This window comes from Ursus americanus, chromosome 5, assembly GCF_024610735.1.
Source record: "Ursus americanus isolate L20-20 chromosome 5, mUrsAme1.1.p, whole genome shotgun sequence".
NCBI lineage: Eukaryota > Metazoa > Chordata > Mammalia > Carnivora > Ursidae > Ursus > Ursus americanus.
Window position 1 is genome coordinate 83,092,980 of NC_142131.1, and position 16,226 is coordinate 83,109,205.

Consider the following 16,226-nt stretch of genomic DNA (forward strand, 5'->3'; position numbering starts at 1 on the left):
TTACAAACTGGCCCCACTGCATAGTAATGAGTGAATGAGTCCAGAATTTTCACTCCTAACCTCACCATCTGTGAGGTATCATAAAACCTAAAATCAAGCCAAGCTCCTCTCCCATGTGCGTTACTGCTACAATTCCAGCAACTCTTGTTTTCTTTCATTCATTTCTCTAAACAGCAGTGAGATTTGCAAATGCAAAATATATCATGTCATTTCCTATTTGATACCCTTTGATAATCCATTATTTGTCTTAGTATAAAATCCAAAAACCCTTATTTTTAATGACCTGCAGGAACTAACTCTTGCATTTCTCTCCAAATTTATTTCCTTCCTCTATCCCCATGTTCCCCAGGCTGCTTCTCCTGACATTCATGCCATGTCCTCTGCCTGGGATACTACTTCCATTCTTATTCTCCTCAACTGTAAAGTATAGGTTAAAGTACAACATAAACATAGAAAGCTTTCCTAATCCTCTATGTTGATTCAGACCTTATTGTTCCATGTAAATGCACCAGCTTATACTTTATTGTTTCACGGCAAACATCACAAATAGACATAAATTTATATATCTATCTATCGATAGATAGATAGATAGATAGATAGATGATAGATAGATAGATAGATAGATAGATAGATAGATAGATAGATAGATAGATAGATATCTCCTTCAAACTAGAAGCTCCACTCAGGGAAAATCTTCTTTGTCCATTTCTTTACCATCATGTCCCTGGGCAATCCAGACTGCAGCATGAGGACTGGCACATATAAAGGATTTGAGAATAATTGTGGAATTAATGAATGAGATAGAAGGTAAGATTAGTAGAGGTCTTCTAAATATTGGCTGAATAAAAGAAACATTGACTCCTCTCTTCTTTCCTTCCTCCCCTCCCATCTTTTATCCTTCCCTTCCCTTTCCTTTCTTTTTTACCTCTCTCTCCCTGCTTGCTTTCTTGTTTTCTTTATTTCCCTTCTTCCTTCCTTCCTCCCTCCCTCCATCCCTTCTTTTCCTTCCTTCCCTTTCTTCTTTTCTTTTCTTTTCTTTTCTTTTCTTTTCTTTTCTTTTCTTTCTTTTTTCTTTCTTTCTCTCTTTCTCTCTTTCTTTCTTTTTCTTTCTTTCTTTCTTTCTTTCTTTCTTTCTTTCTTTCTTTCTTTTTTCTTTCTTTCTTTCTTTCTTTCTTTCTTTCTTTCTTTCTTTCTTCTTTCTTTCTTTCTTTCTCTTCCTTCCTTCCTTCCATCCTTCCTTCCTTCCTTCCTTCCTTCCTTCCTTCCTTCCTTCCTTCCTTCCTCTTTCTTTAGTCTTTCTCTGTCTTCCCACTCCACCTGTCCCTCTCCCTCCACTTATGCCTCCCTCCCTCTACCTTCCTCCTTTTCTTCCTTCTTTCATAGAATTGTATTAAATAAAAAGCATTAAAAAGTCTAAATTCCTGTAGATAAATCCTTGGCACTTCAAAAACCCTTCTTTGTTCTTGTCACTAGGAGATAATTTAGGTCAACAATCATTTATACATCTTCATTCATTCCACAGACATTTAATAGACACCAATAGCAACAGGAATTGAATCTATAAGGCCTGTCTCCTACCAGTACTTAAAAGATGTATAATTTTCTAAATGTATGCTTTATGAACTCAGTCCTACTGTGAAATCTGAAAGTAATGTGTGATATCATCATGCCCTTAAATCACACAATTAGACTATTATCAGAAGATGAAAGAAAGTGTCAAGGGATAAAATTGCCCCTAAAATGATTTGATAGAGGCTATTTGCCTTCTGAACAGTTATTGGCAAGGGACCATGATGAAACTCTTTATTATGGCTTGTGAAATTCAACATAGTGCCAATGATGACATTCTGGTTTGAAGGCTCCGAGCCTGCCCTTCACATATTCCCCAAATTAATCCACTGTGTATTCTTGTGCTAATTTTTCTTACCCAACAAAGAAACTCCCCTTCACTCTTACTCCATAGATACCACACTTTTTTCTCAAGACTTTTCTAACAGCATCTTTGAATTCTTGGTTCCTCAAGCTATAGATAATTGGGTTCAGCAGTGGAGTGACCACAGTGTAGAAGACAGAAATAATCTTGTTGATTTCAGGTGACAGATGGTCACTGGGGCGAACATACATGGAGATCATGGTCCCATAGTAGATAGTGACAACAGCCAAATGGGAACCACATGTGGAAAAGGTCTTCATCCGACCAGAGGCTGAAGGAATTCTCAATATGGTAGATACAATGAAAACATAGGACACAAGTGTAAGAAAAAAGCAAATGCACAGCACTGCAATTGACAAGATAAAGATGACCATCCTGGTGATATACACACTGGAACATGAGAGCTGCATGAGGGGAGGGAGGTCACAGAAGAAATGATTGATCTGGTTAGAACCACAGAAATCCAACTTGGAAATCATTAGGGAGGGGAGAAATCCTGTGCCAACACCTGTCAACCAGGAGACTGCCACCAACTTGGTGCAGATCTCAGGACTCATCAGGGAAGAGTAGTGGAGTGGGCTGCAGATGGCCAGATGACGGTCATAGGCCATCATGGCCAGAAGAAAGCACTCAGTAGCCCCAAAGAACACGAAGAAATAAAGCTGTGTCATACAGGCAGGGAAGGAGATGGCTTGGCCGTGGGAGAACAGGTTGGCTAGGAGAAGGGGCACAATGGTGGATGTATACCAGATCTCCAGAAAGGAGAGGTGTTTGAGAAATACATACATGGGTGAGTGCAGTCGCTGGTCTTGGCTCACTACTGCAATAATGACAACATTCCCTGTGACTGTGAGAAAGTAGATGAACAAGAAGATGGCAAAGAGCAGTGTCTGCCATTCAAGAAGATTCTGGAATCCTAGCAGCTGAAACTCAGTGACACTGGACACATTTGGGGGCTTCATTGCCTGTGGAAGAGAAAATATTTTGGAAAAGCACTATATAGAAGCCATACAAATATTTGTAGCTATTGATGTTTAGCAGCTCAGAGACTAATTTTTTAAATAGTTTAGATCTTTGTGTACAACCCTTTATAGGAACAAGCACTTTTATAGCAACATTTTCATCTTGTTTTTATAAGAAAATATTTTGATATTATAAGCTGAATGTGGATGTTAGGTCTTGGAAAGAACCTCAGCAAATTCCATTTCTTGTGTTCTCTGAAATTTAGAAGTCTAAGATCCAAAGATAAAAATAAAAACAGAAACAACAGAACAAAACAAAACAAAACAAAAAAATCTCTGATGGAAAGCAAACTTGGAAACTAAGCATAACAACAACAATTTTTTTTTTTTTTAAAGCAGGCACATATGGAAACAATGACTTTCCTTTCTCCCTTTTACAAGTCAGGTTGAGCGTATCTCTTATGACATCTTGGAGAAGTTTATTCATTCTCCTTTCAAACAATATTTATGGATACCTTGCTCTGTGTGTGTGTGTGTGTGTGTGTGTGTGTGTGTGTGTGTGTGTGTGAAGCTTTGAGCCGAGTTAACCTTTACCTGTACCAGAGTCCTTTCTTGCCCAGTTGGATACCATGTCCTGCCACTGAGGATGTACCTTGTATACATTCAACACGTCACCTTTCCTTTGCTTCCATTTCGTTCATTGTCAAAGCTCATCCTGGGTAAAGGCAACATCCACTGCCATATATGAGCTTCCATGCAATAAAGGAGATGAGAGACAACACATAATGTTGTCCTTTTAAGATTCATAAACAATAACTTCAGTGTGTCTTTAACGCTGTGGAACAATGACTCCACCTTTCTTTCATCTATTTACTCTTCCATTCTCCTTAGTAACTAGTTATTATATTTTTTTCTCTTTTCAAACTTCCAACACTTCCGTGTCTATCTATGCCTTCAGCAAAATCCTATTGTTCTGAAGGAAAACCTGAAGTTCTCCAATGGGAATATCCAGATACTCAGGCTACTAAATTCCCCACCTCCCACCTTCAGTTCTTCTTCATCTGCTTTCTACATATCACTCCAAATAAAAGGTCTATTCATGGGTTAAGGTAAATCCCCCCACACATGCTTTAGTTCCTACACCCTCCCACATAGTGGAAGTTTTTGCAGGTATTATACTTTCTTACTTCCCTGAATTAACAATGGTCCCTCTCTGCTAGATCATTTCCTCAGCATGTAAACAGGTGGTTTTCTCTCCCTGTAAAAAAAATATACAACCGATGGGGTGCCTGGGTACCTCAGTCAATTGGGCATCTGCTTTCATTTTGGTCATGCTCCTCGGGTCCTAGGATTGAGCCCCAAGTCAGGCTCCCTGCTCAACAGGGAGTCTGCCTCTCCTTCTCCCTTTGCTCCTTCCCTCCCTCCCCCCTGCTTGTGTCTCTCTCTTGCTCACTCTCTCAAACAAATAAATAAAATATTTTTAAAAAATAACAAAGAAGATATGGTCTTGATGTCATTCTGTTCTCCAAAACCTACTGCTTTCATCTGTCTGCTCACTTGCACTCCTTCCCTTCTTGAGGGTGTTGTCTCTGTCAACTGCCTGCACCCCCCTTGAATCCACTGCAATCAGGGTTTTTCCCTCACCACTCCACCAAAATAGTAATGCCACGTTTCAGTGGCTCTTCAAACATCCCTAATGGTCTTAATCTGTTGTCAACATGGCTGAGTTTATTCCGTCATCTTCTGGGTCTATTCTTGTCAGTTAATATGCCCAGCTATGTGCCCTCTGAATTCCATTACAGACATGTCTTTCACATTGTATCCATTTATTTGATTAGCATCTCTCCACATCCTCCAACCTTTTAATGTAGGCCCTCGGGGTTGAATACCTCTTAATACACCCTCATTTCCCTTGAGGCTTGATGCAGACTCTTGACTGTAAATGCTATCACCTGGCCCTCAGCACCAAAATGTGTGTATCAAGCTTCACTATATGTCTCATGTAAACAATTTCTCTATTTGAAAGAACCCTGACATGTCTAATTAGCATCTGGAACTTAACACTAACTAACCTGCATTTCTTTCTCACCTAAGAGTCTCCCCTTAGTCTGTCTCCCACATCTCATCAGTGGTTACTCCATCCTCCCACTTGTTCAGATCAGAAAACTTGACTTTTGTTTTTCTCACACCTAGTATCTGATTTCTCACCCAAATCATCTGGCTCCACCTGAAAATATATGCAGAAGTGCCACTTCCTCTCACTTGGATTGTTCAATAGTCTCCTTGTAGCCCATCTGCATCCATCTGTCCTTGTTCAGTAAATACTCAATAAAGCAGCCTGAATGAAACTTTTAAAACAGGGAAGGAAGGAAGGAAGGAAGGAAGGAAGGAAGGAAGGAAGGAAGGAAGGAAAAAAAGAAAGAAAGAAAATTAAGAAAAAAGAAAAGAAGGAAGGAAGGGAGGGAGGGAGAAAGAAAGAGAGAGAGAAACAAAGGCAAAGAGAGGACAACGTGTGTCATTCCTCTTCTCAAAGCCCACAGTGGCACCCAGCTTACTGGGTATGCTGGGAGCACATGGTACTGTGAATCATTCCTGATAAGTGAATAAATCAGTGTGGCCAATCCACTTATGCACACATCGGGAATCTACTGTTAATTCATTGTTGTTTTAGTTCACTATTTTTGCTGTGTTCTATTTCTTCCTCTCATACTTGAGTGAAATAATTGAGAATATTATCTTCATTTGACTATGAAAAATTCATATGGAATGAAAATAATATCTTGATAAAATCAATGCACTTGTTATCAGGGATACAATATTAGATGTCTCTTATACATATTGAACTATGTGGTATATGATTTCTTAATGCTTAAGAAAGAAAAGAAAAGCCAAATCCTTCACAGTGTAGCAGACCCTACTTTTCTCTTCCCATCTCCTCTGCAATCTCCTTGTCCACTTTTCTCCTACCCCATTCTGATCCCAGCACTCCAGCTCCCTTAGCATTGTTCAAACAGTGTAAGCCTTGACTCCATTTCTATTCAACACATTCAGTTTCCTGGGATATTATCATTATTTTTAAGTGGCTCATACCCTACTCTGCTCAGATATCACCTTCTCCATGGTATCTTCTCTGGCTACTCTATGGCTATTCTGGGAGGTTAGGACTTCAATGTTCAGTGCTAGAACTAATTATATTGAGCTAAAAATAAAACAAAAAACAAATCAAATCAGAATGAAAACATCTGCCTCCCAAAATGCTGAGTCCTCTTTAGAGGCCTCTTTAGAGCCACCAGCATAACTTCAGATCTAATTTTTGTAGCTTTCTTTGAAATTATATGAAAATAAACATAAAAATGTTATTGCAATCTTGCCTAGAGTCAACTAAATGGCCTTTGACTCCTTAAAAATTCTTTCTTGGTTACTTTCCAGTTACTGAAGATTTGTATGCTAAACAATGCGCAATGGCACGTGCAAATGGCACGACCATTTACTTAGTTTTCACACAAAGCATCAGAAAAGGCTAAAATTGCCTTGATAATGAGGAAGAATTTATTGGAGTCTGTGTAATTTTAGAATTCAAATTCAACAACCAAAGCAAACAACACAACAAAGTTTATGTCACTCGACACTAAAACACACACCATGTTGATTTCCTTCTGAAAACCTTTGTGTCTGTCTACACGAGCCTCTCCTACCTGTCTTTCTTCCCAGCACGGAGAGCCCTAAAGTGTTCCTGCTCCAGGATCTGCCTTGTCCTCCTTGAACCCAAATGTGGGCCGTGCTTTCCTCATACAAGTGGAAATTTGCCATCTCCTCTGCTGGGGTTTGACCTTGGATGAAGCAGGCTTCTCCTTTTAATAACTGGGTTTCTTGGGGACCTGGCCCTTCTGAGAATCCTGGTCCCCAGATATTTTTTCTGTAATTTGTCAATCGAGTTAGTAAACAATGGAACCAATCTTCTGAGATTCAGCTCTACCTTCTGAGGCTTAGATGTCTGTAACACATTCGGGATAAATAAATTTTTACATTCTTTTGGAAGTTTTTTTTTTTTTTAATTAGGATTGTTCTCAGAAATGTTGAGATAAAAATTGAATCAAAAGAGTGTTTTCTAAAATATAGCAAGCAGACAATTAGTGAATCACCTATCCTGAGGACTGGATATAGGACAGCTGCTTTTTGTTGAATGTCATTTTGCCATCATATTTTAATTGCAAATATAACTAAATGAAAAAACAAAAACAATTCATGACTAAAAATTAATTAATTTATGCAATGAGAGCAATCTGTACCCAAGCTCATTCTAAATGTGAATCTGTCAATTTATCAAAAAAAAAAAAAAAGCAACATCTGAGTTTATATGAAAGGCTGTTTTATTTTGAGTTTTGGAAGATAGGTTGAAGAAGAAAAAGTTTCTCAAACCATCTATAATGTAACAGTATTAAAAACAAAGCAAAACAAAAAACACACAGAAAAAAATAAACAAAAAATTCAAGCGTATGAAAGGTCATTATAATCTGATGCATTGATGTTTGCATTAACTAATATTTTTTAGAAATAATATTATTCATGCCTATACTTTTCAGAAAACTTGAAAATGGAAAGAAGTAGACAAAAATATCAGTACATTTATTTTGGTGTGATATACATAAATTGGTGTTTATTTTAACTCAACAACATAATTCTTAAATAACATGAAATAAATTCTAGTAAAAAAACAATTTCTGAGTAAACTGTGATGAAATAAAATATGCAGCAAATGGCCACAACTGTATGTTCCTTAGGATATGTTGTATACTGCAGCATCAGAAACCATTGTGCTTATAGGTAATAAAGGCTGTTGGGAAGAATATCCAAGTTATTTGGGGGAGGGATCCATAGTACTGTCTCCCACAGTTAGGCACTTGATGTCTTACCCTCCAAATTTTTTTTTGTGAGTTCTACATATGGGGAGATGCAATTAGGTTAATACTGTATAACCTGTATCCAGGCTATTTTTATAGCTAATTATATAGCCTGGATCATCTTGGCATTTTTTTGCTACTACTTTTATAACAACTTTCTATCATAGGTCTTTGCTCATGCTATTAAATTTGGGGGGACAAAATTAAACACCATAGATAGACTGTGTATCTTGTGTGAGGTGGACTTTTCATATCTAATTCAAACCTAAATTTGTAATTTCTGCATGTTTGCAGGAAAAAAAAAAAAGTTGTGATAGGGTCTTCACGGCAGATTATTTACTTAGACAGTTTTCTCTGGCACTTTCATCTGTACACATCAGCCACACCTCCATTTACGGAGATGGGAGGGTGTCCATGCCTACAAAGATCATCACTGCCTACACATGAGGGACAGACAGCCGGAAGGCAAATGGAATATATATATACAATCTCCACAACCAGAAAGTGTCAGGCTTCACAAATCAACCTGGCTTCCTGGTGAGAGCAAATCATGGACCATGGGAGGTAGGGGGCGATATGAAGCTTCCTTCTAATATTCATGCATGTGGTGACAAGGGTGGGTGTCTCTTCTCTGCAAAGAGAAGATATTAGAATATGGGTAGATAAACATCACCTCTAAGACTAAACTGGATAATGAGGATTAAAAGCATATCATGAAATATATAAATTGCAAGCTATGGTGCACATTTGTAGGTTTTGAAGGGTCTTAATGACAGAAACACTTAGAAGCCTACAAATGTGTACTATATAGAACATACATAGGAACTCTTTTTGTGCCTCTCCTTCACTGGGTCATCTTTTCCTCACTACTCCTGGCCATCAATTATCTTGGGTATTCTTTTCACTAGCCTTTTATTTCCCATCAGTATCATAGCTTCTGATAGTGCAATATGAAATCAAAGAAATCAAAAGAATGTTCATAGCAGTCATTTGCTCTGTATTTTATTTCACAGTGCAGCAAGAATCCTGTTATTGATTTCTTACTTCAAACATTATAAACTTATTTTTACTAAAGTTTATTGCATATTAATTAAGAATTATGTTATTGCATTAAAAATAAATATCCTTTTAGATGTATCACATCAAAACAAATTTACAGATAATTTTAAATATTCAAGTTTTCATTTCAGGAATGGTATTTTAAAATCCCTCTTTTATGTGACCCAGTAAAGTTGATATTTTAAAGTTTTCTTCATTGTTGTATGATGAATTCATTTATCAGTGCACAGAGAATTTTGAAATTGGGTAATTAGTTATCACTATGATATGAAGGATTATATAAAAAATATAATTATTTAATAGTAAGCTTAAACCTAACCAAATGTTGCTGAAAGTCATTTCAAATTAAGATAATTAATATTTCATTTTAATAACAATCTAATTTCAGTGTAAAATGCAAAATAATGATACTCTTATTATAATAATATAGCCAACATTTCTTGAGCATTTATTTAATTGGGGTCATGGTGCCATACATGTAGTTCTTCATCCCACATTTACAATAGCTCTACATGTTGGACATCAATGTATAAGTAAGAAAGCTAAGGCCTAGAAAGTAAGTGATTCATTTAAGGTCACTGAGATCAAGGTCGCTACGGAACAATTAGCTCCCCCCAGAATATCTGGATATAGAGGCCATGTTGGCACAGAGTTCTTTCCTGCTTCTCTAGGTAAGAGTGGTGGATTCTTGTCTTACCAAATATACGTGTTCACAAAATAGTAGGGTGGGGGAGTAAGCGCACGTCAGTCAATAGAAGTCTCACACAGTAAGCATGGGGACAGACAGCTTCATTTGCAGCCTTCCTGGAGCACACTGCCTTCACTATTGAGGGCCGTGCTTGGGAAGCTCCTAGCCAATGTGGTATGTGCTCAGTGGAGGATGTTGTGATGCTTTAGAATTATGCCAAGAGAAAAGTAATGAGGGGCACCTGGGGGTTAAGCATCTGCCTTCGGCTCAGGTCATGATCTCTGGTCCTGGGATTGAGCCCCGCCCTGGGCTTGCTACTCAGCAGGGAGTCTGCTTCTCTCCTCCCCCCCTCTCTCTCAAATAAATAAATAAAATCCTGTAAAGAAAGAAAAAAATAATAATGAAGAAGAAGTGGAGGTATCTCATCTGATTCGAAGAAGATAAACATGGATGCTTTTATAGATTAAATAGTTTTATAAGAGAAATTAAAATTGCTCTGTTTCATCTTAAAAGTAGAGATGACATTAACAGATGAGGCATCTTTAGAGAAATATATTTTGGTTCAAAAAAAGAAGGGCATTCTATAACTCAGATATGATATTGTTTAAACACAGGGAATATCATCACTCGCTTAGGTATTATACAAGCAAATATTTATTGAATAGATAGGATAACATCCAAATATTTTGAGAAATGTAATTCTTATTTTGTCTCATAGACAAAAGTTATTTCAAATTAAGTTAGAGGCACACTTTGCTGACAACATCTAAATTCAACTTTGTCAATATCATATTGCCTTTGTAGAACTGTAGAAATGAGGGGGATTTTCCAGGATGCATTCATCACAGACCTTTATTTCCAAAGTCAAGTCACCACCGCCCTCAAATCCCATTCTAATCCCTTAACATTGCTTACCTCTGTTAGGGGCTTGATGTGTGTGATGGGTGGATACAGAATTCTTAGTCCATCAATTTAAATTATATGCAGAGTTATTTTCGAATTCTACTTAAGTTTTTCATAAAGTAAGAATGGGGATTATCCAAACATTTTATCTCTTTGCCTGTTGCATTCTCTACATATTTATGTGATGTGGTGGGGCCATTGCAGTTATAAGGAATGCTTTGTGCTACCCATGCGAAACAGTTATTGATATTTGTATTTTTTAGAAATCCTTAATGTTCAACGACAAACTTGGGCAATGCGTTATTTTTTTTAATAACTTAAAACTACCCTCTAGAATCAAGTAACCAAAAACAGCCGATGAAGTCATTGAAACAACCAGCAGAAGATAACACACAATGTATAAATCAATAATTATTTTTTTCAAGAAAGCCACGTTTTGAAATTAGTAGTTAATTTGCTATTACCTTGATAAACCTCCTGGCATACAATTATGAAGAAAACCTTCACTTTTAAACTTCTCCATGTTGACCACACAGTGGGAATACGGAAATTTAGAACAATTAGCCTCTGCACACAATTGAACAGATGATGTCCCCAAAGATTTGCAGTTTCCTTTCTTTCTCTCAGGTGCATTATAGGAGTGGATGGTGAAGGGTTAGGATAAGCATTTATTGAGCATGTGTTAGATGTCAGGCCCTCCATACACAAAAACCCATATAAGCCTTATAAAAGAACCCATTTCACCCACAAAGACACAGAGAGGCTTACATAACTCACCAGGGGCACCTGAGGGGTATTTGAATGACATGATATCACTCACCAGGGCCAGAGCACCAGTGTTTGAATACAGGTCTATTTTAGCTTCAAATCCACTGTCTTTCATTGTCATGCTCTGCTTTTCAGGCAATTCCGGGAATTGGGCATGCTCTATCAGTGGAATCAAGCTCAAAGGACACCAAAGAAAATGAGTAAATGTTAGTTACACTAATGATAGAAGGAGTATTATCCTGCTCGGGAATTCAGGAGCTAGCATGAGAGAAGAATGAGGAAGAGACTTACTATACCTGCATGAAAGAGAATTTCCAGCATGGAAGTGGTGGGGTGGGGTCCGAGCAGGATGGGTAGTTGGGAAAACCCTCCTCAGGAGATTAGGAAGAGTGTTCAGACATAGCCCCTGGGGCTGATACCACAACATTCATCTACCAAAATCTGCTTTCCAGAGAAATTTCACTTTACCATTGCTTTCAGTCTTTTAAACTTTACTCTTAAAATGCCCAGCTCTGCTATTACAGGTATTTCCCCACTTTTTGGAAGTTCCCATTACTCCATTTCACTTTTGTGAGAGACTTACATTAACATCAGCTTTTGCAAAGGGAAAGAAATCTGAAGAGGATGTTTGCTTTTACCAAAGAGGTGGAAAGCAAAACCAGGGCTCAGTGTTTGTTTTTGCAGGGAGCAGTTAATGACCTGGCATGTACCTTGAGCAGTAAGGGTGCTCCCACCCCCCAAGCTAGCTCCCCAGGAGCTACACTCAGCATCAAGCCACCATAGCTTTGCATTTTGTGAACCTCTGTGCTTAATCTTGATTTGTTTGGTGCATTTTTCAGCAAGATTCATCCCTAGGTATCAGAAAAGCCTAAGAGAGGTTATTTTGGGGTCTGGAAATGCTCAAAAATGTTCTAAGTTAATGGTAATTTTTTTAAATGTATCCACTTAACAATTCTTTTTTTTATTATGTTTAGTTACCAGCATCTAGTAAATAGTAAGTTTTTGTTGTAGTGTTTAATGATTCATTAGTATGCATTTTGGTTTACAAGAACTTTCATAGGAATGCTCCACTTTGGGGAGGATCATGTACCTTCTTTATTTATACTTTGAGGATGTATTCATTTATTTAAAAAATAAGATTGAACTTTGTAATATTGTTTGTCTTTTTTTTTTAATTAAGTACTTCGTGTCCAGTCATGGGAAACCCTTTTCAAATATCACCGTGAATTCTTCCTGATTTCTCTCCCACCCTGCCACTAATTAAAACAACGTATATGCCCTTTTCTCTTTCTTCAAGTCTTATAGAAAACAGGAAAAATCCCCCTCTATGACTCATGCTTTTCTCTCTTATGCCATAGTGTGTTTGTAGAAGACTCTTGAATTCATAGACATTCTTAGCATGGGGCATATCATATAAGCACTAAGCGCCAAAGCCTATTTTTGTGTCAAACTAATTTACAACAATAGCACTATATGAAACACTAGATTCCATACGAGGCCATTAATTGTGTCAACGTGTGGAAGTCTGTATATATATGGGGAAATGCCTCTGCTTCTTCTTACGTATTTTATGTAGAATGGCGATGGAAAAAGGAGTGGAGATATTGCACTCATTGAAGAGTCTTTCATGGGCCTGGCTTGGAGGTATGGACAGAGAGGCCCAGAAAGAAGGTCTGTTTTTACATTTATTGGATATGCAGTAATGGGATCTATATAAGTACAGTTGAGTTCAGGCTGCCTCTAGAAGCTGGGAGAAATTCATATGTCCCATTTTACCCCATACCCCCAGCCACACTAGAGCTTCCTCGAGCAGAGGCAGAGCCCCTAATTCACAGTGACCCTTAGGGCCTCAAATCCCAAAGCACTGGGAAAGACAAATACAGTGACTGGGTATAAATTCAGTGACCATCACTGAAAATCTGTCATCAGTGCCCATTCCCCACAAATAAAAAATCTAAACATATTTGTGGAACATGTAGAATTGGTCATCAGCTGGTCTTGCCCTGGTCGCAGTGGGACCAGGAACCACATCAAACTCCTGGACGTTCTGAGACACCCAATGTCCCTTCATACGTCACTGGGTTTTGTGCTTGTGCTTATTCTGACCAGATTCCACTAGAAAGACAGGGGCAGGCTGGCAGTTCCAGGTCTCCCTGGAAACTATATTCCAAGAGCAGTTCCTTTGTGAACCTTTTCTCCACATGCTTACACATCGTGTCTTCATTCCGGTTGGCCCATTTGTCCACCCTCGTGGGTGCACCTGGGAAATTCTGCCACTACCTGGTCATTTTGTCCGTGTGCCAGTTCTCTCCTTCAGCTGGACAGAAGCTCTGCATTTGATCCCGAGACCTGGTGCCTAGCTCCTAGAACCGTCTGTTGAGGGAGAATGCCATACCGGCACCAGTCCACAGAGCACACTAGGATCCTCACCAAACACTAGACATAGAAGTAAAGACAGGGCTGTTTCCATTCCTTGCATTTATTACATCTCAGATTTCTCATATCTAATATATGCATGAAGTTTACACTATTTTTTTCAGAGAATGACTGCAAATCTCACATGGGACATTGCACTTATTAATTTATTCCAGAAGCTATACTGGGTCCTTACTCTGTGCAGTCTGAGTGAAGGACTTTGGAATAAAAATATAAACAGGGGGGCACCTGGGTAGCTCAGTCATTAAGTGGCTGCCTTCAGCTCAGGGCACGATCCTGGAGTTATGGGATCAAGCCCCACATCAGGTTCCTCCACTGGGAGCCTGCTTCTTCCTCTCCCACTCCCCCTGCTTGTGTTCCCTCTCTCTCTGGCTGCCTCTCTCTGTCAAATAAATAGATAAAATCTTTAAAAAAATATGAACAGGATACATTTTTGTCCTTAAGTCCCTCATATTACTTAAAAGAAAATTCTAATGTAAATCATTTTTAAAATATAGCATTACTACATAAATCTACTTTTGCTAACATGCCCATATGGGGAATGGAGCTCACATGTGTGGGAAACCAGCCAAGGGGTGGCATTTCTCCCACTGCAACAGCCTGTGTCTCAGACACCCTTCACTCTCCCTTAGAGTCATGAGAAACTTCTCTGGTTCAACTCCTCATCCCGGATTCCCTCTGTGGCAACATAGAGGTTCCCTGGATGCAGTTGCCCCTTACCTAATAGGGACAGTTGAGGCTGTGTCCACAGAGGACGTTTGAAAACCCTAGCTCAATAAATCACCAATGCAGTCTCTGGGGGAAAAGGAACAAGTATAATGCAGGGTGTAAGTGCTGAATGAAAACCAACCAAGATCCTTTTAAAAACCACAAGCAGGAAGGAAAATGCTGTGTCAGCGGCTGTTGCTTTTGAGGTTTTGACTTTTTTTTTTCCCCCTGTGGAGTAGAAGGAGTGTGGGTCTAGGCGATTGTGAATCCCCAGAGCTGAGGCAAACGGTGAGGCCAGGGAGAAGTGAGAGTCTTGGTGAGAAGGACAAGGGACTCAGGCTAGGGAAGAAAATAAGGATACCCTGGAGATAGTTAGGGAAGGTGAGCAGGAATGAATTTGCAAAGGACGGATGTTCCCATGTTGTCAGAGAAGACAGGACACAAATGGAGAAAAGAAGTAGAGAAAGAGTATTAGTGAGAGTCAGGGTGGATTTGGACGTATGCAACCTGAAAAAGATTCAGAGGTAAGAATGTAGGAGGGAGTGCACCAAAATAGGGTTGTAACGACACAAAGAGGTATTCTATTCACCTTAGAAGAAAGATCATGAGAAAATACACATTTCAGTTAGACCAACCCTATTAAACAAAACAGGGCCCAGGCTGTCACTTCACAGAGCATTTGTAAATACAATGAAATCAAATTATAATCCATTCCACTAGTTACCTGGATAGATGCGCTGCAAGGGAAGCATGTTTTTCTAAGAACAATGATAACAATGATGGCACAGGCCTCATTCCTCAGCTAACAAGTCTGGAGACAAAACAGAGCTTAAACTCGGCTGCCCTAGAATCAGCTGGGGAGGACGTGCCCTCTGATGTCAGCTCAGTCACTCAGCCTCATCCTACTGAAGACCACTGCAATCCGCAAACCCCCAAATGGGAAACCAGCAAGCTCCTCTTAGCCTCTAGGAATTAGGAAATCTCCATTCGAGTGAGCTGTGTTATCAATTCATCTATACATTTGAGCACATATATGGCTTTATTGTGTCTCCCAATAAAATAGAGATGTTTCTTGCATCATTGAGAGTCTCAGGGATATGAATAAGAAGGAAATTAATATCTGTAACCTATAGAAAAATATGGATCTCACCTTTGACATAATATAGTCATCTTTGAAATTCCTCCATCCATTAGGTTCTAAGATAAACTGTACTGATTCTGTTCATTCACTGATTACTTATTCAACTAGCATTTACTGGGTGTCCAAATGTGCCAGTCACTCTTGAAGGTACTGGGAACATAGCATTGAACAAAACAGAAAAAAAAAAAAAACCTCCCCGTCCTAATGTCGCTTAAGCTCTGTCTCACCATTCTTCTCCCATCTATCTTGCTGTTTTTCTTTAATCAAATATACTCAGTCTCGCAAGAGCCTGGATCAAATGTGTGGTATCTGTGAGTCCATCTCATCCTCGGAACTAACAATGTCCTGCTATTTTAGAGGAAGTTTGGCACAGAGAGGTGGACATGCCCTTCTCTAAATCGCCTTGGCGAGAAAGTGGCACAGTCTTCAGCCTGGGTCACCATCTGCTTTTCTACTGGGCAGCCCTGTGCCCTTTTGCTTTCTTTTCTAACTTCACATCTGTGTTGCTTTGCTCATATCTGCATCTATTTGCTCTCAAAGAATCTTGTTTATTTAACCACCTAGGCTTTGGCAGATGACCTCAAGCCTTTCAGACGCTGCCCACCACCAAAGCTTCAGGCCAAACCATCATCCTTAGAAGAAGGACCCACAGGGGCACCCGGGTGGCTCAGTAGGTGAAGCATTGGACTCTTGGTTTCCACTCAGGTCATGATCTCATGGTCATGAG

The 16,226-nt window shown here is 39.0% G+C and overlaps 1 protein-coding gene across 1 annotated transcript; it reads right to left on the reverse strand.

The window, feature by feature from the left end:
* Nucleotides 1-1,923: 1,923 nt before the first annotated feature.
* Nucleotides 1,924-2,895, reverse strand: LOC123779405 (olfactory receptor 11L1). The gene has a single exon (XM_045777496.2). It carries the CDS (start codon nt 2,893-2,895, stop codon nt 1,924-1,926), a length of 972 nt encoding a protein of 323 aa, XP_045633452.2.
* Between the last annotated feature and the right edge of the window lie 13,331 nt (nt 2,896-16,226).

Coding starts and splice junctions, on each gene's coding strand:
- LOC123779405 (XM_045777496.2), bottom strand. CDS start 2,895: ATGAAGCCCCCAAATGTGTCCAGTGTCACTGAGTTTCAGCTGCTAGGA.